Raw genomic sequence first — 26574 nt, forward strand, 5'->3', positions numbered from 1 at the left:
AAAGTAGAAGAGCATATGGCATCTCCCTTCAGGATCTTCACTGTTTGAAACAGTCACATAATCATCCTAAAAATAATCAAAATAAGAGTCATAATAAAAAATTTAAAAAAATAGAGTCATAATAATCATTTAAAAAATAGGCTAGATATTTTCCTAATTTTGCAAATGTATGAATGAAAGCAAAGCAAATGAAGATGAGCCTCTGACACCTATGGGACTGGTGAGAACTCTGCATTCTTTAATTAAGTATAGGTCTAATGCATTGGATGTCACAGACATGTTCTTGAAAGGCTAGATGCATGTTACAGTTTGCTTATTTGATTATATTTATGTCAAAAATGTTTTATCTTCTTGGCATTACACATTGTAAACCTTCAGCTCTTACAACCCACTTTTGACTGATATCTGCTCCATCAATAAAATGTAAGCTCCAAGGAACCTTCCCTGTCTTTTCCCTGTCACACTGTACAATGCCTAGCACAGAGCAGGCACTCAATAAATATTTGTTGAATAAGTGACTGCATCTGTAAGACACTTAAAACAAGAGTAGTTAAAGAATATGTTCAATTCAAAGACAAGGCAGCATCTGAACAGACCAGGAGTGAGAAAACTTGAGTTCTCATCTCAATTCTGTCCTTTGATCAGTAGCTGAGTGGTCTTGAGTAAATCATTCCAACTTTTGAAAGAATATTAGTTTCCCCATCTGTAAAGATGAAAGGTTATATTAGGTAATCTTTATGTACTCTATGACTCTTAGCCTGCCGTAAGTGACCCAGTGGCAAACTAGACTAGATCTTGGTCTGTTTATTAAATCAACCTCTCCACTGCTCCTTCTCCCCACCAAAATGAAGGGAGAGGACAAGCAGGATATTTAATCAGGGTGTTTATTTTCCTAGCTATAATTTGAGTGCTTGCTTTCTCCACACACACGCACACACACGCACAAATATGCACGTGTGTACAACAATATAGAAAGAGGAGTTGCTGCCACAGTTACAAAAAAATCAAAACCAAACTTTAATAAGACATGTATACACATGCGCAGCAAGAACATCAAAATGTAATACAGGCCTCGTCAAAAATAAGCAGCATGTAACACATCATTAGCTGAAATGCTGAAAAAAATAATCGTTCTCAGTGTTTTACTTTCTTCATTAGAGTCAGGCCTAGTTTTCAGAACCATGAACGTGGGAAGTCACACACTTTACCTGCTTGTTCCTCGTCGACGTCCACAGGAATAACTGCCTGACTGTGAGCTGGAGCCTCATGCTCACTCTCAGCCGTCACCTCTCCATCTTCTGGAACCATGTCTTCCATCTCGTTCAGTGCTTAAACAAAAATAATCACAGTCAAAATAAAACCAGGAGATGTCTAAAACAACCACAATGGCAGGCAAAACTGTGGCACCCTTGAGAAATGAACAGCCTCATGATCATTAGGCCCATTCAGAAAGAATATCATGTAATTGTGCTTCATTATGTCAACATCAATAAGGAGTGTCCAATTCTATAGGAGGGGAGATCACACATGGGAAAGGATCACTTGGTAGAGAAAGTCCATCATTTTAAGGTGAAAGCAGGGAGAAAGGCACCGCTGAAAGAAGAAAGCACCTGTTCATTCCTGAAGATGTTACCAGGGATGGCTTATGAGGCAACTGTTTGTCTCCCTCTAAGCTATTTGCCTGATGGCAGTGAGAGCCAGCTACTGGAAGACCTTACAATCATCTTGTAAGCAATTAGTCTTATAGTATCTGCCAGTTGAATCAGGATGCATTCATTGAGCAGGCAAGCTCAAATTGTGTATTTCTTTTCCTGCTCTCTAGAGATTGCATCATTTTTGGCTAATGTGTGGCAAGGATTATTAAACACTAAGTATATATTTAATATTTTAATATCACTCAAATGTTTTATTTGCATCTAAGTCTTCACTAGAGTTATTAGTGCCTATCAGTGAATGGGAACGTTTATATTTTCCCCAGATGATAAGCACAGTGAACAATATCAGACTGATAAGCTTCAATCACTTTACTACATCTTCTTAAGATACAACGGTCAGTTTTCTACGAGGATCCTAAATAAAATAATTCCTGGCTTTGCCAGCTTTGTACAAGATTAAATCCAAATCCCTCAAGTCAGTATTCAACCCAGTACCCTCTTACTACCTACACCTAGGCTTGGGTTCCTGGTCCCAGTTTCAGTCAGGACAATACCAATACTGTCCTTTACATTTATAGCTCGGCCAGGACCCAGAGGGCAGCAGACTGTGTTTACCCTGTGCACCACTCAACACCTTCGGGTGCTCAACACTACTGCTGTGAAATCAACCAACCATCTGAATGAAATGAATAAACCAACACAGAAGAAAACAAGATCCTGTTCCAGAAAGAACTAAAGAATCTACAGAATTTGTAAGTAGACAGGACAAATTCATACAGTCAACAAAGAAACAAGATAAAAATATGAGTAAGCCAGAAAGATACCACTCAGATAAATGCCACTGGAATATACAGCAGAGAAGTCTGAGATTTCAGGGGGACAGTGGGGTTTGCTTTGGTCTTAAATATACACAACAGTACATTCCCCCTCATGTTTAGCCTCCCATCCCAAATTTTTGCCCAGCCCTAGCCCTCAATAACTACACTTTATTTAGGGCCAAAAAGAGAACTCACCTTGTTCGGAAACATTACATGATAAAAGCCAATCAATTTGCTTCTTTCATTCAACAGTGATTATGAACAGCGGCTAGTAATTAATGTGTACATACTCTATGTCTGGCTCTATGCTAAATGCTCTTATATACATTACCATATTTATTTCTTATAGCAATCTTACGAGGGTATTACTACTAGCCTCATTTTTGCAGGTGAGGAAACTGAGGCTTAGAAAGGTTAGTAATTTGCTAGGATTTGGAATGAGGTCTGTTTCCAGAGCCTGCTACAATACAGGGATGATGAATAGATGGGAAATTTATAGTCCCTGCTCTCAGAGAATGCACACCTTCGAGCAGAAATGTTAGACACACAGAATAAGGTCAGAATATACTCATTAAGTGCTAGAACAGTCCAAGTAAGGGGGACATGGACAAAAAAGCAGCAGTTAATTCTCCTGTTCGACAGGGAAGGTTTCACTGAGTTGGGGTGACATTTCATATATACTAGGAAGCACATTACATTTTCCAGAAGAGTAAGTAGCCCAGTGATAAAAAGAACAAGAGTTTGTGTTGAGATGAGGGTATGAAAGAGAAAAGAAAGCTAAAAAGGTAGTCTGGGTCCCAGATTGTGAAAAGCTTAGAATTGCTTCTTATAGGCAGAGGGAACCACTGGAACAGTACTTTCTTATATCTACGTGATAAGGTTTTCCAAGGCTGTTGAGCAACTGCATTTTAGGTTGCCACAACAACCTGTGGAAATATTTAATATAATATCTCAAGGTTATTTTAAACTAACTTCTTTAATTGTATCCATTCATTTGAATATTTATTTAGCACCTACTACAATGTGTTACTGTTCCTAGGTGCTAAGAAACAGTGGTAATATTCAATATCTCTATTTTCATGGAGCTTATTCCAGTTGAGGAAGGAAAAAAAATTTTTAATCAACAATAATGAAAATATCAGAAAATAATATCTTATGTAACAAAATTAAAAGAGGATGATATAACAGAATGAATTGGTGACAAAGTGGTAAGGTGATCAAAAGGTACAAATTTATAGTTACAAAATAAATATAAGTCATGGGAATATAATGTACAGCATGGTGACTATAGTTATTCATATGTATTGCATATTTGAAAGTTGCTAAGAGCAGATCTTAAAATTTCTAATCACAAGAAAAAAACGTTGTAACTATGTATGGTGATGGATGTTTACGAGACATCCTTACTGTGATCCTTTTGCAATATATACAAACACTGTCAATTATACCTCAATTGAAAAAAGAAAAAGATTAAGGTGGTAAGGAAAGACAGCTCTGAGGTTAACATTTAAGCTAAGACCTGAATATCAAGAAGAAGCCAGCCATGCAAAGATGGAGGGAGGGACATTCTAGGAAGAGGCAGCAGTTGGCGACAGCTTGGCACATTCATGCATGGTGTGTGAGGTGGGAAGTAGCACAAGGTGAGGACAAGCCAGATCATGTAGCACTTTATGGCCCAAATCAAGAAACTGGATTTTTTTCTAAGGCAATGCATAGCTACTGGAAAGTTTTAAGAAAGGGAGTAACACTGTCTGGTACATGTTTTTTAAAAACTGCCCTGGCTGCTCTAAGAACTAATTTTACTTTGAAAGCTGTTAAAACATTTAGGTAAAAAAGGTCTGGTGCAGGGCTTCCCTGGTGGCGCAGTGGTTGAGAGTCGGCCTGCCGATGCAGGGGACACGGGTTCGTGCCCCGGTCCGGGAGGATCCCACATGCCGCGGAGCGGCTGGGCCCGTGAGCCATGGCCACTCGGCCTGCGCGTCCAGAGCCTGTGCTCTGCAACGGGAGAGGCCACAGCAGTGAGAGGCCCGTGTACCGCAAAAAAAAAAAAAAAAAAAAAGGTCTGGTACAATGAGGAAGGAGAACGTAGATGGATTGGGGAGATGTTTTAGAGACAGTCAACAAGACTCGCTAAAGGACTCGATGTTGGGGAGTGCAGGTAGGTGCAAAGAAAGGATGATGTCTCAATAGATGTCTCTGGTAATTAAATGAGATGATGCTACCCTTGGGCTAGGGAAAATGCAAGTGATTCTTGGTTTTGATTTTTTTTTCTTTGTTTCAAAATATTTTATCATTGGGCAGTACATCTTTTTCAGAACAATTTTAAATTACAGAAACGATGTAAGCTATCTTTTAATTAAGTATCAATGTTTACTAAATATTCTGTTCAGGAGAAATGTTATTTCAGTTGTAAAAAAATCCTGTTACCAAATATAATCATAAACCTTAATGGATCTGAGCTATTTTAACAAATATATTAACTGGTCTCTTTTATATAAAACCTGATTCTAAATTTATAGCCTTCATTAACCATTATAAAATAAAAAAGTCACTGACATTTAACAAAATAATTTGCATGCAACAATTTCTGGTATCAGGAATAACTATTTAGCGGTTGACAAGTATTTGCCCCCAAATAGAAAACAAAATGAATCTACCGGGATTATTTTTCACATTGTAGCTGGTCCTCAGACTTCAAAAACAAGGATTTTCCAAAAGTCAGTGGTTTTCAACATAGGATTCCCAAACAGCAGCATCAGCATCACGTTGGAACCTGTTACAAATGCAAATTACCTGGTCCCACACATACCTACTCAGAGCCTCAGAAGTGAAAGCCAGCAACCTGGTCTAACAAGTCCTCCAGGTGATTCTGATGCACTCAAATTTGAGAACCATTGCCCAAAATTAAGTGCTGCAGAGCAATTTCACTTAGTGGTTACTTTGTGGAGGTAGTGGTGAGGGAATGGAGTGGCACCCCACTATTAAAAAAAAGTATGTGGGATTTGTTTTAAATCCAGATAGAAAATTAGTTAAATGATGTATAGGCAAAACTATGCTTTGTTGTTACAATTACTTCAAAAGTAATTATATTAAAATAATGTGGCAAAATGCTTTAGCAATTACAGAATCATGATTTTGACACATGGTAATGTTATGTTAGGCAATGTGAATTGTTAGAATATATGAACATCTCTTCCTGTTTTACAGTGCTGCAAAATGAAGGTAATGAACTTGTATTTTCAGTTAATATAACTAGCTCACAATAAAGCATTCTAAATCTTAACACTTTTGGAAGTGCAAATCTAAGAAAGATAATATCCTTAACCAAATTACAGAATTTTGGTAAATTAATACAGTACTCTGTAAAACAACAAAAGCATATTTTTGTTGGAGTCATCTATTACCTTAATGATAATGTTCACTATAAAACACCATATTTTATTTCAGTGGTTTATAAGGCAAAGACACAACTTATACAAATTAAATTGCTTTTAAAATTATACAGTGCCCTTCTTTGATAGGCAATTACTTCATGCAAGCTGATTAAGTTAAATACAACAGAGTAAAAGAGTGAGTGAATCCGCTTCATTCCAGCGTTGGTCCAAAAGCTCATGCATGGAAAGTTTTAAAATTCTACATTAAGGAAACTCAACATGTGAATACCCATTTCTAAACTAAACTAAAGTAATATTTAAAATATTGTTATGCTTGTACTTAAAGAGTGGAAGCATCAATGTTAGTCATTTCAACTAACGTTATTTCCCAATGATCCCTTTCATTTTTAATCCCTGTACCACTCTTTATGTTTTTTCTGTTAGTTGTTTCTCTTTCTTTTATTTGAATTCTTTCCACCACTCCTGGTTTTGATCAACAGTCACATGGCCTTTCTCCAGGTCCCATTTTTTTTTTTTTTTTGGGCCATGCCATGTGGCTTGTGGGTCCCGTGGTCAACCCAGGCCACAGCAATGAATGCACCAAGTCCTAACCACTGGACTGCCAGGAAATTCCCCTGGTCATTATTTTTTATTTAAAAGGATCAACCTGACATGTATGTAATAATAAATGCACATAAACATATTGCCAAGTTGGAAAGACCCATGGAACCTAACGTTTTATGCCAATCTTCATTTCTCTAAAATTCTGCCACCATCTTTGGTATTCTTAGGCTTCCTCTTGTTGAAGCTGTTGAATTCCTCAATCTTGGCATTTATGTCACTAATTCCTTTGCTTCTCAGCATTTGAAAATATCATATTTGACAAATACTGTACCTCAAGTATTTGGTTTGGAGTCATGTCTCTCATCTACTGAACCTTAGTTTCAAATGTTAGTAGATTTAAGTTTCCATTGTTCTCTCTTAAATCAAATACCGTGTTCTCGTATAAGTTTTAGCTCCTGCTGCATCAATATATGACTTCACAGTGGAAGGCATCCTCCATTCTATACTGAGAAGCCAATGGCCATGTAACTTTCTAGTGGAGTCTATAATCTGTCCAGTACATCAACTTCAACCACAACTGGGTTTGTAGGATTTGAGGAGTTCTGCACTGCAGCTGCTGTAACAGTTTTCTATGAATGGTTGGGTATTCTCTGAAGTCCAGATCCTTATGATGGCACTCAAGAACAAGGCAAAGAAACAATACCTGACCTCACTCCCCCCTCCTTCACCCCTAGCACCTGCTGGCTCTGCACTTTTGTTTTTGTATTTTAGGAGGAGAGATTTAGCCATAAGTTTGAAATGCCTAAGAGTACTCATGTGGAAATTAAAAGTATGAAATTGGATATAACTGCAATTACTTTAAAAAATAGAAATATCAAAGCCAAAAATACAGGTTTAGAATTCATTAGCATATAGTTGGTACTGAAGCCATGAGACTGAATGAGGTCATCTAGAGAAAATGTTTAGAGAAAAAGGGAGAACAAGGACAAGAGCGGAATAGAGGAGGTGGTGCAAGCAAAGGAAACTGAGGAGGCATGTCCAATGAGATAGGAGGAAAACCAGGAAAATGGTTTCAGAAAGGCCAAGAGGAGCAAATATCTCAGGAAGACAGAAGTGGACAACAGTGACAAATGCAACTGAGATGAGATGTCAAACAAGATGCAACTGGAGAAATGACCACTAGCCTTTATAAGAGAGTCACTGGTGGCTTTGGCAAGAGCCAAAATGGACAGTTCTATAGAGAACCTGTGAGGTAAGGAAGTGAAGACAATGCCTACAGATGATTCTTAGGTCAGGACATGCATACTCAGAGTGATCCTAAAGGAAATTACGCTCTATACACAGAATACTTTCATTATGAAAGGAGTTAATAACACCAGGGCACCCCATTTCTCATTAATTACTCTGCCTAAAAGAATGAGTGAAAGGGCAACAACCAAATAGTGGCTAGAAGAGATTCCTTTTTCAGTTCTTAAGCGTCAACTGGGAACCTGGAAAATTTGTTAAGGAAACAATTTCACTCCATTCTCACTCATCAACACAGGGGCAGATGAAGCCTAATAACACATGGGCTGGCACACAGCAGGAGTTCAGTCAGTATCAAAGAACTGGAATGGATAGTTACATAAGTGAAATCCCATAGGTCCTTATTAGCTCATGTACTTAATTTTCTGGGTGGTTTTGAAGACTTAATGATGAAAGGTATATGAAAGGTTTCCAACACAGTGTCTAGCACATGACTACTATTCATTTTTCCAGTTCTTGGAACACCCAAAAATGATCTCCACGTTCAAGTCCAATGTAGCTATCTATTGGTCAGCAAGATATTGAAAGATGCTCCTTCACCCATATCCTGACAGTTAAATCTCCATTAAGCCAGGCCTCTAAGGCTCACTGTACCTTAATTCTCATGGCATCTAAGTCCTTCCCTTTCTGTAAATACCCCAATAGATTCCATGGACAAGAGGCATCACAAAGATAACTTTAAAATAAGCAAGCAGACAGGCAAACTCCATCCACCCCCTCATTTGTTTTTTGTTTGTTTGTTTGTTTTGCGGTACGCGGGCCTCTCACTGTTGTGGCTTCTCCCGTTGCGGAGCACAGGCTCCGGACGCGCAGGCTCAGAGGCTATGGCTCACGGGCACAGCCGCTCCGCGGCATGTGGGATCGTCCTGGACCGGGGCATGAACCCGTGTCCCCTGCATCGGCAGGCGGACTCTCAACCACTGCGCCACCAGGGAAGCCCCCCTCATTTGTTTTGTTAGCAAGGTCCCCCAACGTGTAAAGTGACAAACTGAAATAGGCGGTGAAGGAAAGAGAAGAGAGTAAGAGAAATACGACCCAAAGTAAAAATCATTTCTATCTGGAGCTCACAAAAGATCTGGGTTACCGTCGGCTGCAAACTGCTGCTCTCCTGGCTGCAGGTCTTGCCGGAAGTCATTCTCCTCGTCTGAGTCATCTGGGTGATGGTGATTGTTGTCGTGGATGTTGGCATTATTCTGCGCATTATTATCATTGTCATTGTTGGAGTTCTGATTGCTAACGAGGGCCGAGGACACCCCAATTCCTGTGCCTGCACTCAGACCAACCCGAGCACAGCCCTAAAGCAAGAAGAAACCACGTGCTTATTAATTTGGGTTAGTGTAGAACCCTGCATTTTTAATATTCCTCCATTTCATCTTTACACAGAATATTTATATGGCACTCTATGAAATACTTTCACATATTCATAAAGGACCTCATTTAAGGCCCAGAACGCTTCAAGCAAGAAAAAGCGTTATCACTCTTGATTTACAGATGATGACATGCACAATGGGAAGGGATCTGCCCAACAGTGCACGACCAGTAAGTGGTACACCTGGGACTTGAAACCCAATAATCTGTCCTCAAACCCTGAGCTTTCCCCACTATATCACACTGCTTCAACAGTGGGAATATAACCGTTAAGAACTGACAAGAGAGAACATAATTTGTTGAAACATTAAGTTTTTATTACGATGCGAGTATAAAGCTTTATGTGTTAAGCAGTTTTAAAATAACATTTTGTACAACTGGGCAACCTCAGATTTCCCCAGATATGCAACTGAACAGAAAAGGTAGCAGCAAAGTAAAACATTCCCAAAACAAAATTCCTAATCCTTACTTATATTTTGGGTTGCTAATTAGAGATTTAATCTTCCAATTAATTACTCTTGAGTAATAACTTTTGCTTTAGCTTAAATTTCCACCTTTGCTCTTACCTTCACTTTATAAACCTGATGGAGACAGCTTTGCACTTACTTTTTCCTTTCCTTTCTCTGGAAATCCCTTAATAGTCATTTACCAGAACAAGTGGCTATACATTATTATAACCTTTATGCCTTCCTTCACTGAGGCTGGCAGTAAAAAGTCAAATTATAACATTGTAAAGGCATATTATTAGGAAAAAAAATTACTTAGGTTGTTTTATTTTCTTCCTTCAGTATCAAAATAAACAAAAATGCTCTCAAATGTGACTTACTTTGGGTGGTTCACGAAACATCTGGTCCAGTGAAATAAACTCCAGGCTGGGCAACAATTCAATAAACTGGCCAAAGGAGTCCAGCTTCAAAGCATGGCAACGCACTAAGTTGATATCAACCAATCGAGTCCATCTTGAGTGGTCTATTGAAGAAACGGTATGGCCAGAGAGAATGTAACTAACACTTTCTCCATTACTCATGAATTTTGCTATAGGTCACAAAGACTTTCAAATCCTTTTTCCCTGAGTAAATTTTCTTTTATTTCATGATCTCTAACACTTGATGACTCTAAACTATGATGTTTCCTTACCTAATTTCATTGTGAGAAATAGATGGCTTGGAAATCATTAACTTGAAACTAAGTCAGCCTATACTTAAATGTGATTCACTTAAAAACCTACATGCCTATTTAACGATAGGATACTAGTTAAAAGAAATGTTGGCATATTCCTTTCATAAAACAGTATGCAGCTATTAAAAGAATGAAGAAGAACTGAATATGCTTACTAATATGGAAAGCTCTCCAAAATATTCTTAGTGCAAAACACAAGCTACAGGACAATGTATACACAGTAAGGTCCTTTCGTATATGTAAATCATTTTTAAATGCTATATATGTATAGGCTGCAATGTGCACAAAATAACCTGTCCAGAAGAATATACAAGAAACCGTTGATGGTGGTTACCTTTGAGAAGAGGAGACTTTTCATTTTGTACCTTTCTGTATTGTTTGATACTGTTTATCAAGTGCATGTATTACTTTTAGTTTTTAAGTGTTAACAGGAGTTCTGAGTGATGGGATTATAGGCCATTTTTTATTTTCTTCTTTATACTCTTCTGTATTTAAGAAAACAAACAAACCAAAAACCCAATAAATGTTATTTTTTAAAAGCGATCTACGCCGCATACAGCCTAAAGTTTATTTCCCAATAACTTCTTGGTGCTGCTGGGCAAGGGGTAGAACTTCTCTTCTCATGGGTGAGACATGGCCATTCTAACAAATGATCTCAGCAGAGGCCTGGGAGCCCTACAACAGGTCTGGAGATGGGTTTTGTAAGGAGCTACAGTATCCCTGTGCGGTGGCTCAGACGGCAGAAGAGACTGGTCTGCAGGTGTCAGTAAGGGGGCTTGGTTTGCTAAGAGGATGTCAAAACGAAAATTCTCTAGCTCTGAATTTATTTAAAGGCTTGTGAATTTAGGTTTTTAAGAAGGGCTTTAAAAGAAATAAATAGCATTACTCTCTCAGGGAGGGAAATAAACTCCCCTCATAAGGAAAAATACCAAGTGCAAAAGTCACACTTCTATACACAAGAGATACTGTATGGAGGGGAGATTTGAAATAGCCTAGGATTTTAAGGCAATAGAAAATTTCACAAGTTAATGTTTAATATGTCACCTAACTCAAGTTTTTAAAATACATACCCACTTCGTTGGTTCAGATGATATGCCATTTGAAGTTAATACAGAGAAAACAACCATAACATCCCAGGCAACAATTCCTAACCTAAACTTTATATGCCTGGCCCAAAGAAAAACAAATAAGTAAGGATCAGTACAACTGAATTATAACTTGGACAGTGCTAATATCTAGGCAGAGAATTTCAGGAGTTCAAAGAGGCACTGAAAATATTTCCAACTCAGTTATCAAAGGTTCCCAGAACTTCTATGAATGATCCATATAAAATATCTACATTTTATATCAGGAATGTTAATTCATGACACACACAGAAAACAAAGATACATATTATTTTGACATTAATAAAATAGAGCCGCACTTAAGCATACAGTACCTGAGATCCAATTGTATGGGTTATGTAGATGGGGGCAATTATAAATTGCCAGATATTTGATACAGGAAAAAACTTCATTGACTGCCTTCATCCCTATATCAGTGATGATACCAGGATTTTCTACCACATCAGCCAAACCATACTTCACCAGATCTGCATTAGCCATTCTGCCTAGAAAGAGAAATTGATTTAAAAAACAAAAAAAGGTTCTTAAAGTGTCATGGAGTGTTGCCAATTCTTTACTTTAACATCCAGTATGATCAGTCTCTATGATCATCCGGTGTCATCTCTCCATCATCAGGTTCAGGTTCAGGTACAATTTTAGGTTAGGTATTCTGTACGAATGGTAGCCTTTATTTTGCAAAATAAAAATTTATGTTAAAAGTTAAGGGACAGCTAGTAGGAAAAGATTATTTTCAATTGTTTAGAAAAGGAAAAAAGAAGGCAAAGTCTTAAAGCAAAACTGAGGGATAAATTGTATTGGTTTACATTTATGGTGAAGTTATAGTTTAAGCTTTTAAAAAGAAAAATAAAATCTTAAAAATGTAACTCTTTCACTCTATAAGGATAATGTTTTTGGAGTCGGGTGTGGCCATGTGTAGAGAAGAGTACACTTTGAAATTCAGATTCATTTTTAGAACCATGTATAGGTTAGTAAATATGTACCTAACCTCAGAAAGTGGACTTTTAACTCACATATACACCCAACTCTCTCTGCCCTTGGGCTTTAGTGCCTACTGTCTTGTCACAGACTAGGGAGTGGGTTTAGTAAAAGGATCCTCCATTCTAGATTATGCTACAGGAAATCACACCTTATCCCTTGCTTCCTATCATTATTCCTGCCACCTGCCTGACCTTTGCTCTACAGGATGGTCCACTTGACTATGAGCAATTTGAAGGAAAATGGGACTCTGCCTAGTTTATAGTTACATTTTCAATGTCCAGCATAATGCTGGGATATTATGATATAGGAACCCAATAAACGTCTCTCATGGTCCTTGCAATCAACTGACATAAAATACAAAGAAAACACTTGCTCTGGACAAGCTGCCCTGCCCTTCAGGGCAGGGATTCATACCTTTAGCCTGGACATGTTTAAAACAACCAGTCTACTCCCAACTCTTCCAGTTTCACTTTCCATACAGTTCATGGTCTCTCTCCTAGAGTCCCTGGTTTTTGTATTTACTGGCATTTCTTGGAGATTTCACCTTAACCAATTCTTCATAATTTTTCTGAGCAATTTTCTTTAGTCTCCTGGTAAAAACTTCTTTCTTGCCCTTTGGACTTAAAATTTGCCTTCTCCCTTATGATCAGGTAGACTTTGAACTGATCCCAGGTAAGGTGTTGTCAGAATAATTGCTACAGCCTAGCATGATAAATCTATGTCTTACATTCATTCCTTTGAGACCTGTTCCTGCTCTTAGGGTCTCCTGATCATCACACTCCCTCAAAACTCTGATGACATCACCTAGGACTCAGATTGTTTCTTTCTGATTCAGCCCAGAGGTCAGCTAAAAGTAAAAGCTATCATTCACTGAATGCTTTCTAAGTGTAAGAGATTGTAATAATAAAATACCATGTTTTCTCATTTGTTAAATGGAGATAAGACCGTTTCCCACTTTTTTATTGGGTGGTTTGAACCCAAGAAATAACTTGCCCCAGGTCCCATGATTAATGAACTTCCATCTCACTCCCTCTTTCCAAAGCCCCAGCCCTAAAGACTACTCTATACTGCTTCTGGATCTGAATGAGTTTTGCACCCCTATCACCTTCACATGAATCTCTGAAATCATGAATCTATGTAAACAAAGAACCCCTAAGTATTCATCCTTGGATCACTTTTCTTATATTCCCAGTACACAGCATCTACTTTTCAGCACACCCATTTCCCCAATCTGGCACTGTCACTTTTACGATAAGTGTATGGGGACAAAGATGATGTTTCTATTTATATTTTGCCAGAAACTTTGTAACAAAGAATTGCTGCAAGTTTTACCAGGAGCCACCCTAACCTCCTGGAGAGATGCTTCAAAATCTAAGTGGCTGAGAAGCAAGAGATTAAGTGAAAGAGTATAAGCAGTGACCTCTCATTCCTCTCTACATAGTCTGTTAGACACACCTGGCACCTATTTTCATACAGAGAATCCCAGACTGTCTTTGGAGTAATAGAGGAGAGTACGTATACAGGAGAAATGGATGAACTGCAACAAATATGAAGAATGGCTTATAAAAAAAAATCAAAGCTAAGAGACTATTAAATATTAAGGAGACTATGAAACAAGTTACTTTGAAAAACGAGATAATGGTAGTCAAAAGGTAAAGTGTTGGGACTTCCCTGGTGGCAGAGTGGTTAAGAATCCACCTGCCAATGCAGGGGACATGGGTTCGAGTCCTGGCCCGGGAAGATCCCACGTGCCGCGGAGTGACCAAGCCTGTGCGCCACAACTACTGAGCTGCAACTACTGAAGCCTGCATGCCTAGAGCCCGTGCTCTGCAACAAGAGAAGCCACTGCAATGAGAAGCCCACGCACTGCAACGAAGAGTAGCCCCCACTCGCCGCAACTAGAGAAAGCCCGTGCGCAGCAACAAAGACTCAACGCAGCCCCCAAAAAAGGTAAAGTGTTTTTCTATTGAAAATATGTGTTGAGGGGAAAGAAGCACTATAGGGAAATAGCTCGTTCTAAAGATAATTCTCAAAGACATTCTTTCAGTGGACCTAAATGTGGCAATCATGAAAATACAAAATTTGTCAAGTTTTTAGCTTTCGAGAAAAACAAAAAACAAGATAGTAGAAAAAAACACCAATTACCAAGCTAATAATCTTAAGTTACTACATAGATACTATAGAAACAGAATGTTAGCAACTTCACTGAAAACCAGAAAAGCCTGATACCAAATACATTAATTTTATTTGAAATTACTATGCTAGTTTAGCATTTTAAAGCTACGTTGGTAAAAAGCTGATCTTTTCAAAGCTATATAGATTAAAAATGATTCCTGTGTTAAAAAGGCTAGAAAATAATGCTTTGATTTTTTTTAATGCTTCACCTGTATTGGTGAGAACTGCAACAAAGTAAAAACAAAACAAAAATCCCAACTATTATTGTGACATATATCAGAAATGAAAAGGGACAAACAAGTCATATTGTTTGATCTAGACTAAAAAGAATTAAGCCTTCTTATGTTCTTCTACAATGCAAATTAGATCCAAAGAAAAAATGTCATCTGGTATGACAATGAGAGTTTAAGAAGACTTGTTACAAATTACATGGGTAAGAAACTAATTCTTGCAAAAATAAAAACATGCTGAAGGTGTAAATGTTTTTGCATGTCTGACTAATGTCATGTGGAAAAAAAGTTTGAATAATGAATTGACATGCATTCAAACCCAAAGGAATGAGTTCCCAATTGTAAATACATTCCAGAAAATGCTGTGAACAAGCCTTCCAACAGCAATCATCATTAAACGAATACTGACCATTATGTGCTCACACTATCTGGAAAATCCAGAACCCCCAGTGGGCTTATTACAGAAATGAAGAGCATGGGCAGGGAATGGGACCTCATCAGAGAGGACCATCAAAAGCTTCAAGAAGTATGGCAGATCAAATTCAACAAATGGAACCAGGGATGACATTCTGTGAAAAAAATGAAGCAGAATGGGAAAGAAACTTGGGGAGCAAAGGGGAGACAATATCAAATGTAAATAAGGATCTTTTTTTGGGTAGACAATCACTACACTTTCTATAATATGCTAAAATCAGAGGCAATATAGAAAGAAAAAAATCACTGACACTTCAAGTTTAAATTTTTTAAGAAGTGAGAGCACCTAAGATTTTAAGCTGTTTTATATTCAAGAAAATAACGGCACATCCCAATTCAGAGTTCACTTTGTCAACTAAGTTCCTGACAACAATTTTAGGGATTAAATGAGATGATTCTTACTCTGCAGCAAAAACTCATCTACATATCCCAGATGAAGGGTTTCAAACTGGGGGAACTCCAACTCTGCCATCTTCAGGGCAGAAAAGACGCCATCTTTGGTTAGGGAAGGCTGGATCCGAACTTCATGTAACCTATGAACAAAGAGATACATATAAAAGTAAAATGAAAGCCATCAGAATCAAAGGTACTTCCTAATGTAAGGCTCTGAAAGAAGTTTATCTTACTGAAGTGTCAAATGCAAACAACTTTCCCCCCTCCACTAAAAAATATCAGATGTTTCCTTTAAAAGGGTATTTTATAAAGTGTGGACACGCCTTACGTGTACACTGAAGTTACAGTAAATAATAATGAGTTACACTGTTATAATCTTATATCCTTTCTGGTACTTTCTTAAACCTGATTAAGTCAAGGCAAGAATCTGCATTTCTTTAATATCTTTTTTAGGCTAGTATTAAGTCCCATTTAAACAGAGTATAGTTCTATAGTAAGTAACAATATTTACTCACTTAAACTTAGATAGAGTTTTGTTGTATTTATATTCTTAATATTCTACTGATGGAAAGTAAGAGTTTTGTTTTTTAATAAATTGAAAAATGGTTAATTCAATTTAAGTATTATAAAAGTAAAAGTAGAGGTAGACTTTTGATATGTAGGAAATAATAAACATGGCATAAAGTGATGTGAAAATAGGTTAAAAATATAAAGATGTTAAAGGTCAGGACTCTGAAAAAGCTGACTTACAACACTGATTTCTGAATAGCAAATATTATCACCAACTAACTAAAACAACTGGGAAAACCATCTGGAGGTTAAAACAATGGCTCCTGAGCCGGCTGCTGACACCAAAGCATCAATGCTGACTTCTGTTGGAGTCTCAGGCACTTCCAGATAATTGACTGCTTTTCTCTGATGAGACCACGCCCATTCAAAGCTTGCTAGGTCTGGAGTGCAGCTCAGTTGGTCATCAGTTGTAACAGAAGACTCCCACTAAGTGATAACCTACTGCTATTTAAACAACTCCTTTGTATTTTAAATCTGAAAAAGGCATGCTCAAACTTCAAACACATATTCCCACCAATTTTTATAAAACAGGAAAAAACATAATTCTAAGACAAAAGAAACAATGTGAAGAGGAAACATACCTACGGGCAGCAGTGATGATGAGGTAACCAAGATCTACTTCAAGTGCATTTTTGCAAGCTCCCAAAACAATAGTGTGCAAATTTCTAAAACCACCTAGTTAAAGGAACAAAAACAATAATTTTTCCATTTGACCACAGCACTGTCAGTAAAGCATTTCTACATACTTTAGATGATAATTGTTTAGGCGTAATCATTTTAGTGCTTGTATATCACATTGTGGTTTTAATTTGCATTTCCCTAATGATTAGTGAAATTTATCCTGTTTTCATGTTTACTGGCCATTTAGATATCCTCTTTTGTGAAATTTTTTCTATTCAAAATGTTTTCCCATTTTTCCTATTGTGTTTTCTGACTTTTTCTTACTAATTTTAGTTCTTTCTGGATACAAGTCCTTTGTCAGCTGTATTGCAAATAGCTTCTCCCACTCTATAGCTTGGCTTTTTACTCTCTTACTCATGCCTTTTGATGAACAAAAAAATCGTTAGCACAGTTTACCAACTTTTTTCTTTATGCTAAGTGTTCTTTGGTATACTATTTAAGAAATCTTTGACTACCAGAGGTCAAGAAGACGTTCTCCTGAGTTTTGTTTTAAAAACTGTATTTTTTACATTTGTATCTATGAATCATCTGGAATTAACTATTGTGTGAGGTATGCTGGCTCCTTAAGTAAAATATAAGGTGGAGTCATTCTTAAACACTTATTTGGGAAGAAAAGTCTCTGCTGCTCTTTTAGGCCCTTTATGCAAACTCTTAGCTTTTGGTACCTCTCTCCAGGTCTTCTAATGAATGACTGCACTGTGGTCTTCTTTTCCTTTCATTTTTTAAATTTATTTTTTACTTTTTATTTTTACAAGAGGTAAATAAACTGACACCAAGCATTCTTTTCCTTTCTGATTTTACCCTGTTAGCTAGAGCCATGGAATAAAAATTACACTGTTGGGCTTCCCTGGCAGCGCAGTGGTTGAGAGTCCACCTGCCGATGCAGGGGACACGGGTTCGTGACCCGGTCTGGGAGGATCCCACATGCCGTGGAGCGGCTGGGCCCGTGGGCCATGGCCACTGAGCCTGTGCCTCCGGAGCCTGTGCTCCGCAACGGGAGAGGCCACAACAGTGAGAGGCCCACGTACCGCAAAAAAAAAAAAAAAAAAAAAAAAAAAAAAAATTATGCTGTTGATCTTGAGGAAGTCTCCATCCCCTTCACACAATCTAATGAAGTGCACTTGTACCAGACTTGATTAACTGACAAAATGCTAAAAATGTACTTACTCATATTTTAACAGTATTAATGAGAATGTCTATTTGTTACCAATGGTACTAGATAATTTTTCATTTATATTTTGGATATTCACAGTTACATTTTCTGATCCCAACTATTAATTATCTATATAGCTAAACTTCTTGGTCTTTTTGTTGCAGTGAGGAGATAATTAACGTGGAGCACGTTATGCTACATATGATCATTTAAAATATAATTATGGGAGCTAGAAAGTAAAATCTTTTTTTCTTTTAAAAGCCAACATCTGATGGATGGACCTAATATCCAACTGTTAAACATGAAAACATTTTATATACTATAAGTATTAAGCAAATGTTAGATTAACATTACTAATGCCTAAGTTCTTTTGTAGAACTAAGTTGTCTAAGTCAAAAAACATCTCTTCCCAGCAAAAGGCACTAGGATATCTCTGTTAACATCTCTCAGAAAGAGTCCAAATATAACATGAGTTATTAACTAAGCAATAAGTATTAACAAGCCAGAAAACATGCCTTATCACTCTACTATTTTGAGAAGGTTTAACACTGCATAAAAAGGAAATGAATACTGGCCACACTCATGGTTACTTATTCTTCACTAAATACATCAAACAGAAAATACAATTACTAACAAGCATTTTCTTTTATAAAGACTCAGAAGAGAAGCTAAATAAAAGCTTACTAAATTTTAAACTGATTTTTTAAAATATTTAGTAACTAAAGGAAAATGAATACCTGATCTCCAACTGTCTTCAACTACATGTTGGATAAGACCTCCAAGGAAAGGAACTCGAACCATTTCCAAATGTTCCAAGTTGCGGGCAGAGGCTAAGCCTGTTACTAAAGGGACATATTTCAAGGAGTTTGTGGGTCCTGGAGAAAGACAATTTCAATGGAACAATGTAAATTATAAAGATGATTTTTCAAATCAGCAACTGAAATGAATAACTTATAAATTCTATGTCTGAAAATGACAGCCAAGTGGCTGGCTCTCTGCGATTTATACCTCTCATTGGAAAGAGTATTAGTCTGTTAACCACATACTTATTCAGCATAAGGATTTTTCAGTAACGTTGGAGATTTAGTATTTTTTGTAAATTCCCTGAAGTTTCAATAGTTTTGAGCTCAAAATAAATAAGGGGAAAAGGCAAGTTGAAAATTTGATCCTTCACTCTAACAAACAGCTCAATGACTTAAACATCTCTCTATGTGACCAGTGTTATATTAGGTGTTATGGAAGATTACAAAAGATAGGATCCTATCCATCAAAGAGCTTGCAACTGACGCAAACATAAAACTAACATGAATAATTATAAAAAAGATAAAAAGGCAGAACATATCAGGTACAAAAATAAGATCCGATATACTACATAAAAAAGAAAAAAGAAAGTTTGAAGAACAAAACTTAAAAAATGTATACAAGTGAAGAGGAAGAAGGAAGTGTAAACCGCAGGACAAGGAAACAATAATACGGAAAAACACTCAGGCGAAAGCTGGTATGGCTGTTTGGGAACAGTGAGTAGGCAGGCCTGACAATAAAAGGAGTACCTTAAAAAGGAGTCTGAAATAAGGATATCAAGAGGGGCCCTGGGTATTATGAATTCTGAAGCAGAACAGTTCCCACCTGACACACTAGGGCAACAGAAGTACTGAAGGTTTCAGAACAGAAAAGTAGTATCATAAAAGCAGTGTTTTATGCTTTAAGGTAGATTAGGTCAGACAACTATTTACATGCAGAATGATCAGGAGGCCAGAGACAAAGAAAGTAAAAAAAATTTATTAAAACAATCCTATAAAAAGTGCCTATAAGAAATATGTAGAGACATTTTGACACCTTATTTTTTCTGCTAAGGGTCAAAGAAAAATCGTATGTCTACTGTCTTTAAAACAAAAAGTACATTTACCTTCACAAGGTAAGTTACAGACATAAACAGTAATAGCATAATATAATTTCACTTACAAATGTAGCTATGGAGTTTGCTTTAGGACATTTTTAGAATAGTATGTGTATAACTCCACCACAACTATGTACCCTTACCTGCACAGTTCCTCATGACAAAAGTTCGTAAGCTGATGCAAAGAAAATCTTTGAATGGCTGTGGTTTAGTGAGTCTTACCCACTTCATGTAAAGGTGCCTTAGCATTGGGATACAAGGAATTTCAGGAACATTCACCCCTAAAGCATATATACAAAAAAATAAAAAACAAGAAAACCACTAAAAGACTGTATTCTGTGTATAAGTTCAATAGTCTATTTTTCAAGTTAACAATATATCCTTCCTGTATATTTTCATCAGAACAAATTACCTAATTAACACGTAGGAAGATAAGCTTATTTAAAACAGGCTTGTAAAGAACAGTTTAAGAAAACAATAAACAGACTATCATTTCTTTAGAAAAGGCATATGGGAAGATGGGATTTAAAAAGTACTTCTACATTTTATACACACAAGTTTTTCTTGCAACTCTAACTCTTCCAGAGTTACTAGGAATCATACCTGCAGAGGACCATTTCTGGAAGAAAGGGGTTGTAGAGTGGGAGGATAAGTCAGGAGATATGGAAGGAGACAGAGCATGGGTAACTTGAAAATTCTTATGGTACGAAGCAGTTTGAGGAACCTGTCCAAGAGTCTAAACACTGTAGACTAGGGAACAGCCAAGAAGTGACACAATTCTCGGAGAGAAATACAAGGATCCAGGGTGATGGCATTTAAAAAGCAGTAGCTGGCAAAACCAGTTTAATATAACTTTTAACCTTGAGTCAGTAGAAGCCCTGCTAGCAATAGCAACTAGAGAAAGCAAAATTGGGAGTACTTAAATTGTTGGTTCTTTGAAAGCTAAATTCTGCATAATGCTCCTACTGTAAGGATTACTCCTTAACCTGGTCCACGCAAAAAAACATAGTTGGCTTTAGTACTGAACTATGCATAAACACTGTACTAACTGAGGATTAGTCCAAAGGAAGAAAAGCAGAAGAAGTGAGGTACAGATTAGGACTCAAGATGCAAAACTCACAAAGGTACATTTAGCATCTACCATGATGGTGGTCGCTCCGACTAGGGAACCCAAGGGTAGCAAGGGTGAGACAGATCCAGACAAGACAGTTATATTCTATGCCCAATCCACATTTTACCCCAAATCCATTCTATAAACAAAAAAGAAACAAAAAACAAAAACACAAAAACCCCAACAACTTTCAAAACTACCCAAACTGCCTATCAAAACGGGATCAGATTGGTTGTGAAATAGTTCTCTCACCTACCTGTCTGCCGCCAACCCCCCACTCCCTGGGGCCCTTTAATGGGAAATCTAAAATTGTATACAAGTCTCACAAGCATTTCTTTTACCATCATCAATCAGCAAAGCCGTTTCTAAAATCCTCATTGTTCCCTTTCAGTGAATATTCAGTTGTATGGCATTTCAAGGAGTCACAAGCAACCCAAGAAACATGTACTTACCAACTAAATGTAAAGTTTGGATTTTGGCTCCTACAGGAATTTTCAGTTTATTTTCAGGAGGAATTGGAAATGCTCCATTACGATTACGAAACTTCCCCAAAATATGAACATGTGGCATGTATGTCCAAATAGATTCTACCAATTCCAAATGAGAAGTTTCCACACCCTACAGAATAATGCCAAAGCAAACACAAGAAAGGCTTTTAATTTAGCATCTAAAGCTTCTATTTCTGTATCATAAGATGCTAAGCATGCAGTGGAACTTAAAAGTTCGTTGTGGATGAAATTTTCATGTGACTGAACATGTTCTATGATTCTTTTAATTTAATATTTCATCAATTAGTTGATGTCAAATGTTCAACCAGGTGCACTCACCACTAAGTTCGGGCATGCCTGCAAAGCTTCCAGAACTCCTGGAATGCTAAAAGCCTCATGGCCCCGTACCCTTCGCCTCTCAAGGTATCTAGGGTGAAGGCCATATAGCTGTTCAACATCTGGCATCTTCTTCAATAGTGTCAGAAAACTGGAATCTGTGAAGCCTAAGAAGTTCACAAGTATTTAGAGCCAAGTTCATCTTTCTGTTGGTCAAAATTTATAGGCACTTGTAATTTTTATCAAAAGTTAAAACAACAACAAAAAAGATTTCCTTTTTAAATTTTCATAAGGCTAACACTACAGCTGAACAAATGGTTAAACAGAAAATATTTCCCTTAGTAACAGAGGAAATGTGTCAGGAACACCACTTATTCTGAGTTGATACTTTACAGCTGAAACTTTTAATTTACTATTTTCTTTTTTGTTGTTGCTCCTGCTTTTAAGGCACATATATCTTCAACTAAGAACAACACACTTTTAAACCAGATGACTTGGACCTACTTGACTGATGTGAGAGGACGGACAACCTTTCTGGCCACCACCTTCCTCCCCCAAAGGTACTCTCTGGTCCATAAAACCTCTAGGCTCTATAGAGGTCACAACTAAAAAAATAAGTAAGATAGGATCCCCATCTTCAGGAAGCTCACAGTTCTAACCCAAATCCCATCTCAAACTGCGTTCTCTTAGTTACCCATTTCCCAATAATTACTTTATCCTGTGTTTAACTATCATTCCCAGGACATTTTAGACAACTCATTCTTTTGAAAAAGACGGATGCAAGTTAGCTAAGAGAGCATAAGCAATCCAAACTACGAGGATGCTGAACTGACAGAAAACTATTTATCTGAGAGGCCAGCTGTGCTCCACAGTGGGAAACAACCAGATGGGAGGAGAAAGATACAGGTTACTTCCACAGTACAAGTTGCTGGTGCGGTAAGTAAGGAGATAAGTCTCATACTGATGATACTTTATTATCTTACTTTTTGTTTTTAATAGAGGCCACCAGAAAGCTAACTGTCTACTCACTAATGATAAATAAAAATATTAATTTTCAAGAATAAAAATGAAGTCCCAAACCATTAAGTGTTACTACAGTTTTCAAAAGTTGTTCTGCTTGTACAGGGCTAGTCTAGATGCTATGTTAGCTTCAGATTCACAAAAAAATGAAGAGTAAGAAGGGACCTCAAGAGATTACCTGGTCTCTCTAATTATAATAACAGTTCTTATTATTGTCTTATACAGTAACTCTACTAAACGATTCAATGTGTTAATCATTTTACATATCTACTCTCACAACCCAATGAAAAGGTTTATCACCCTATTTAAAAATGTAAAAAATGAATGTGACCTTTGCCAATGTCCATCCTCTCTTGTTGTACATTACACGTTGCCTCTCTCCACCTTCTTTACAGAGATGGTGTGAGAGTCCAAGGAGATCATATATGTAAACCAAAAAGTGCTATATAAAAACCTTATTTAGCATTATTATATAGAGAATCAGGGTATAAACTCCAGAGACCAGACCAAGGTGGCATTAGCAAAGCAGGGTTAGTAAGACCTTATTCTAGGCCATAGAGACTTTGCTTTGACTCTCTTTTATATTTGTTGCAGTGATGGGAAGTCTTGGGCTCACAGGTATTTATCACAGTCTAAAAGAAGCCAGCAATGTGCAGACAAATTCTTCTCTAATTTGATACGGGGCAGAGATTTTAATTGTAAGATTGCACCACATGGGAGCTCTGCTATCCTATCTCTTTATGTAGTGCATTAACCCCATGTCCATATTTCCTACTGGCCTAACCTCCGTTAAAGAAAATCTAATAAAAGAAATGACAGTCCTTTCCACATTGCCCTGATTTTTTCTTTCCTGCTGTCTCTGCAATATGATGAATGCTTTTCCCTTACGATAGTTTCTTTAAAGTATTTGAAGACAAATGTGCTTTGCTTCCCATCAAGCTGTGTTCTAGCCTCAAGTCTCTGCAATGTTCTTCACAAAAAGATATAGTGATAACTCCGGCCAACTGATAAGAGTTATCAGTTGACTGATGACCCTCTTGAAAGCTTATGCAGCACCCCAAACTGTACAATATCTCAGTATTTCAGAGGCAGTCTGTTCTGTTCCACACAATAGAACAGAAGAAGACAATTATCTCCTCAGCCCTTCACTTCTATTAAGGACCCCTCCCCTTTGCCCAGCACCACAGCTTAATCACATTTTCAAAATATCAGGATCTGAATATTGTTGATGAAAGGTAGTTTAAAAAGATATTCAAAATTGCTAAACAACATTAACTAAAGCAGAATAATTAACAGATTGGTGTTAACTGAAAAGAAGCCTGATTAGCCCTTAATATTATTTCTCCCCTTTGAGGTGTGCTCTGCTTAACTAAAGTTATGAACTTTCTTTTCTGGTGGTCTCCTTACCTGAGGTCCATTTGTTGTGGTTAGGGTACTAACTTTGAGTTCTTCACACGCAAGGCCAATGCATTATTTGAGAAATCTCCAAGACCTAGCACAGGCCTTTTAAAAGTGCTAAAGAAATGAAAGTTCCAGAAGTGCAATTTCTGTGACCTACAACTAGAGCAGCTTTACAAAAATTGATAAATATCTGTTTAACCAGAGGGTGCATGAAAATCTGCATCATGGAAGAAAGGACACTTTGTCAAATGTGATAGACATATACTTAGCTAATCAAAGTCTCAATATGTATTTTCCAATCATATATTTGTGGAATAGACTGATGTAGTTTCTTAAGGAGTAGGAAATGAAAACAGACCACTAAAACAGTAAAGCCTCAGGCAAAACTCATTTCATCAACCTAAACTAACCCAAAAAATTTAGATAAAATCCTGCCTCCCTATCTACAAGGTGCCTAGATTGCCTATCCCAAAGTAACAAGTAGCTTTTCATGGGAACGTTATTAGTAGTTTCCAGTGGGGCTCCACTGTACATTACAGGCTAAATTTACTTACCACTCGGCATGTATTCCCACCATCGCCCTGCACAAAGATCTACTACCCTCACAACTCTCAGATATAGGGTGACTGCTTCCTTTAGCTTCCGGGAAAGACATTCCATACACATGATATCCTGCAGAGGGAGGTACCTTTGTAAGAGAAAGAAACTCATATTTATCAAGTGGGTAAGTACTTCATCTCACTGACAGGTTACTTTTTCCTTCCTCCATTCTCCTGCCCCTCAAATAAAATAAGACTGTAGTAATATTCACCGAGTTTTAAGATTAACACGCATACATACCTTTTTACTAAAAAAAAAAAAAAAATCAGCAAATACTCAAGCATCCAAATAAAGTGTGGAGCTCCCTCCACAGAGCATGTGATAAATCCTGCCTTTTTCCTTTTGATTTTAAGGACAAAGAAAATCTCAAAAACAAAAAAAAAAAAAAAAGGAAGGATAAAAAAATCTCAGTACATTTCAAGGTATAGTGATAAGGGAATGTACAAAAGATCAGAGAACTGATCAATTTGAACAAATATGTATACTAAGTTTATAGTGTACATTTTCCCCTAGATCTTTTACCTTTTAATCACATACTCTAATAAAAGTATTGCATAAGCATTAAGTGAAAAACACTCATCTGAATTACAATTTCCTTTTTTCCGACCTCCCCTGTTATCTCTTCCTTCATGAAGCTTTTCAACTAACCTCTACTTTTGTTGTTTCCAGTAATACCAATATATATATCTCTCTCTCAACAGACCTAGGTTAATTAAAAAAAAAAAAAGGCAAAAGCTACCCTTTATTGAGCTGGTATTGTGTCACAGACACTGTACTACAGTCACTGTTTCACAACTTTTACAAGCTAGGTTATTTTCCTGTTTGCAACACAGCCCTCCCCCAATCCTTTTTCTTCTCTTCTCTGTTCTGCTGTGTTCCCCACCCCTCTGACTATGAGGTGACTTTGGCCAACGGAAGGCAGGGCAAAGGCCTTCTGCTATTGCTAGTCCCCTAGCTGAATGAATCTTCAGCATCTCTTCCTGTTCCCTTAACCCTACCTACACCTCTCTGAATGATCCCTTCATTAAGTTATCTTCAAATTCCAGCCGAGGGTATCTTGTTTCCTGATACAACTCTCATTGATATAGTAGGTGCTATTGTTACTCCACTTTACAAGTGGTGAAATTGGCTCAGAAAAGTTAACCAGAAAAAAGTCAACAGCTAAATAATTTGAGAGAGGAGGAGCAAGGATGTCAACAGTTGGGTCTATTTCCTAAAAATTAAGCTAATTCTAAAGGAAAGTCCAGGTATACCTGCTGAATATTTCTCTGCTCTATTTTTTTTCTACCTCTGGCCCCTCTGCATTCTCTTTTATAACTATTTAAATAAAGAGAATAAAATAAAGTCAAATTCTCTACCAAAAAAGCATTATTGCCAACTTAATTTACAGTTTCCATAACTTAGATATGAGGATACTTTTCAGAAACTATATAACTATACACTTTATAAACAATGAAAAACTGAATTTGTTTTCTAAATCAAGTTTTGCCACTGAAACTTTTTTCCACAAATCACTGATTTTTATCCAAAGTATTTGCCTGAGTTAATATTACACTCCCTTGAAATACAAACATCAGTAATCTTATGGAGGTTATCTTATATTTGCCCTCAGAAAAAGAATGTATTTTTACTACACAGATACATAGTCAAAAAGCTGGAGTTCAAAAGGCAGATCAAACA

The 26574-nt window shown here is 37.2% G+C and overlaps 1 protein-coding gene across 9 annotated transcripts in view; it reads right to left on the bottom strand.

Annotated features, from left to right (window-relative positions):
• Positions 1–26574, bottom strand: part of FBXO38 (F-box protein 38) — a 52383-nt gene that overhangs the window by 16200 nt on the left and 9609 nt on the right. For all 9 annotated transcript variants that reach the window (XM_049708036.1, XM_049708035.1, XM_049708032.1 and 6 more), the window contains exons 3-13: positions 24849–24982; positions 21877–22040; positions 21502–21667; positions 20082–20219; positions 18779–18916; positions 16789–16882; positions 15647–15777; positions 11702–11872; positions 9911–10053; positions 8801–9011; positions 1209–1328 (exon numbers count right to left, since the gene is read on the bottom strand). In XM_049708036.1, the coding sequence (XP_049563993.1) occupies positions 1209–1328; positions 8801–9011; positions 9911–10053; positions 11702–11872; positions 15647–15777; positions 16789–16882; positions 18779–18916; positions 20082–20219; positions 21502–21667; positions 21877–22040; positions 24849–24982 (1610 nt within the window). The remainder of the gene's footprint in view (positions 1–1208; positions 1329–8800; positions 9012–9910; positions 10054–11701; positions 11873–15646; positions 15778–16788; positions 16883–18778; positions 18917–20081; positions 20220–21501; positions 21668–21876; positions 22041–24848; positions 24983–26574) is intronic.

Source organism: Orcinus orca, chromosome 3 (genome assembly GCF_937001465.1).
Source record: "Orcinus orca chromosome 3, mOrcOrc1.1, whole genome shotgun sequence".
Lineage (NCBI taxonomy): Eukaryota > Metazoa > Chordata > Mammalia > Artiodactyla > Delphinidae > Orcinus > Orcinus orca.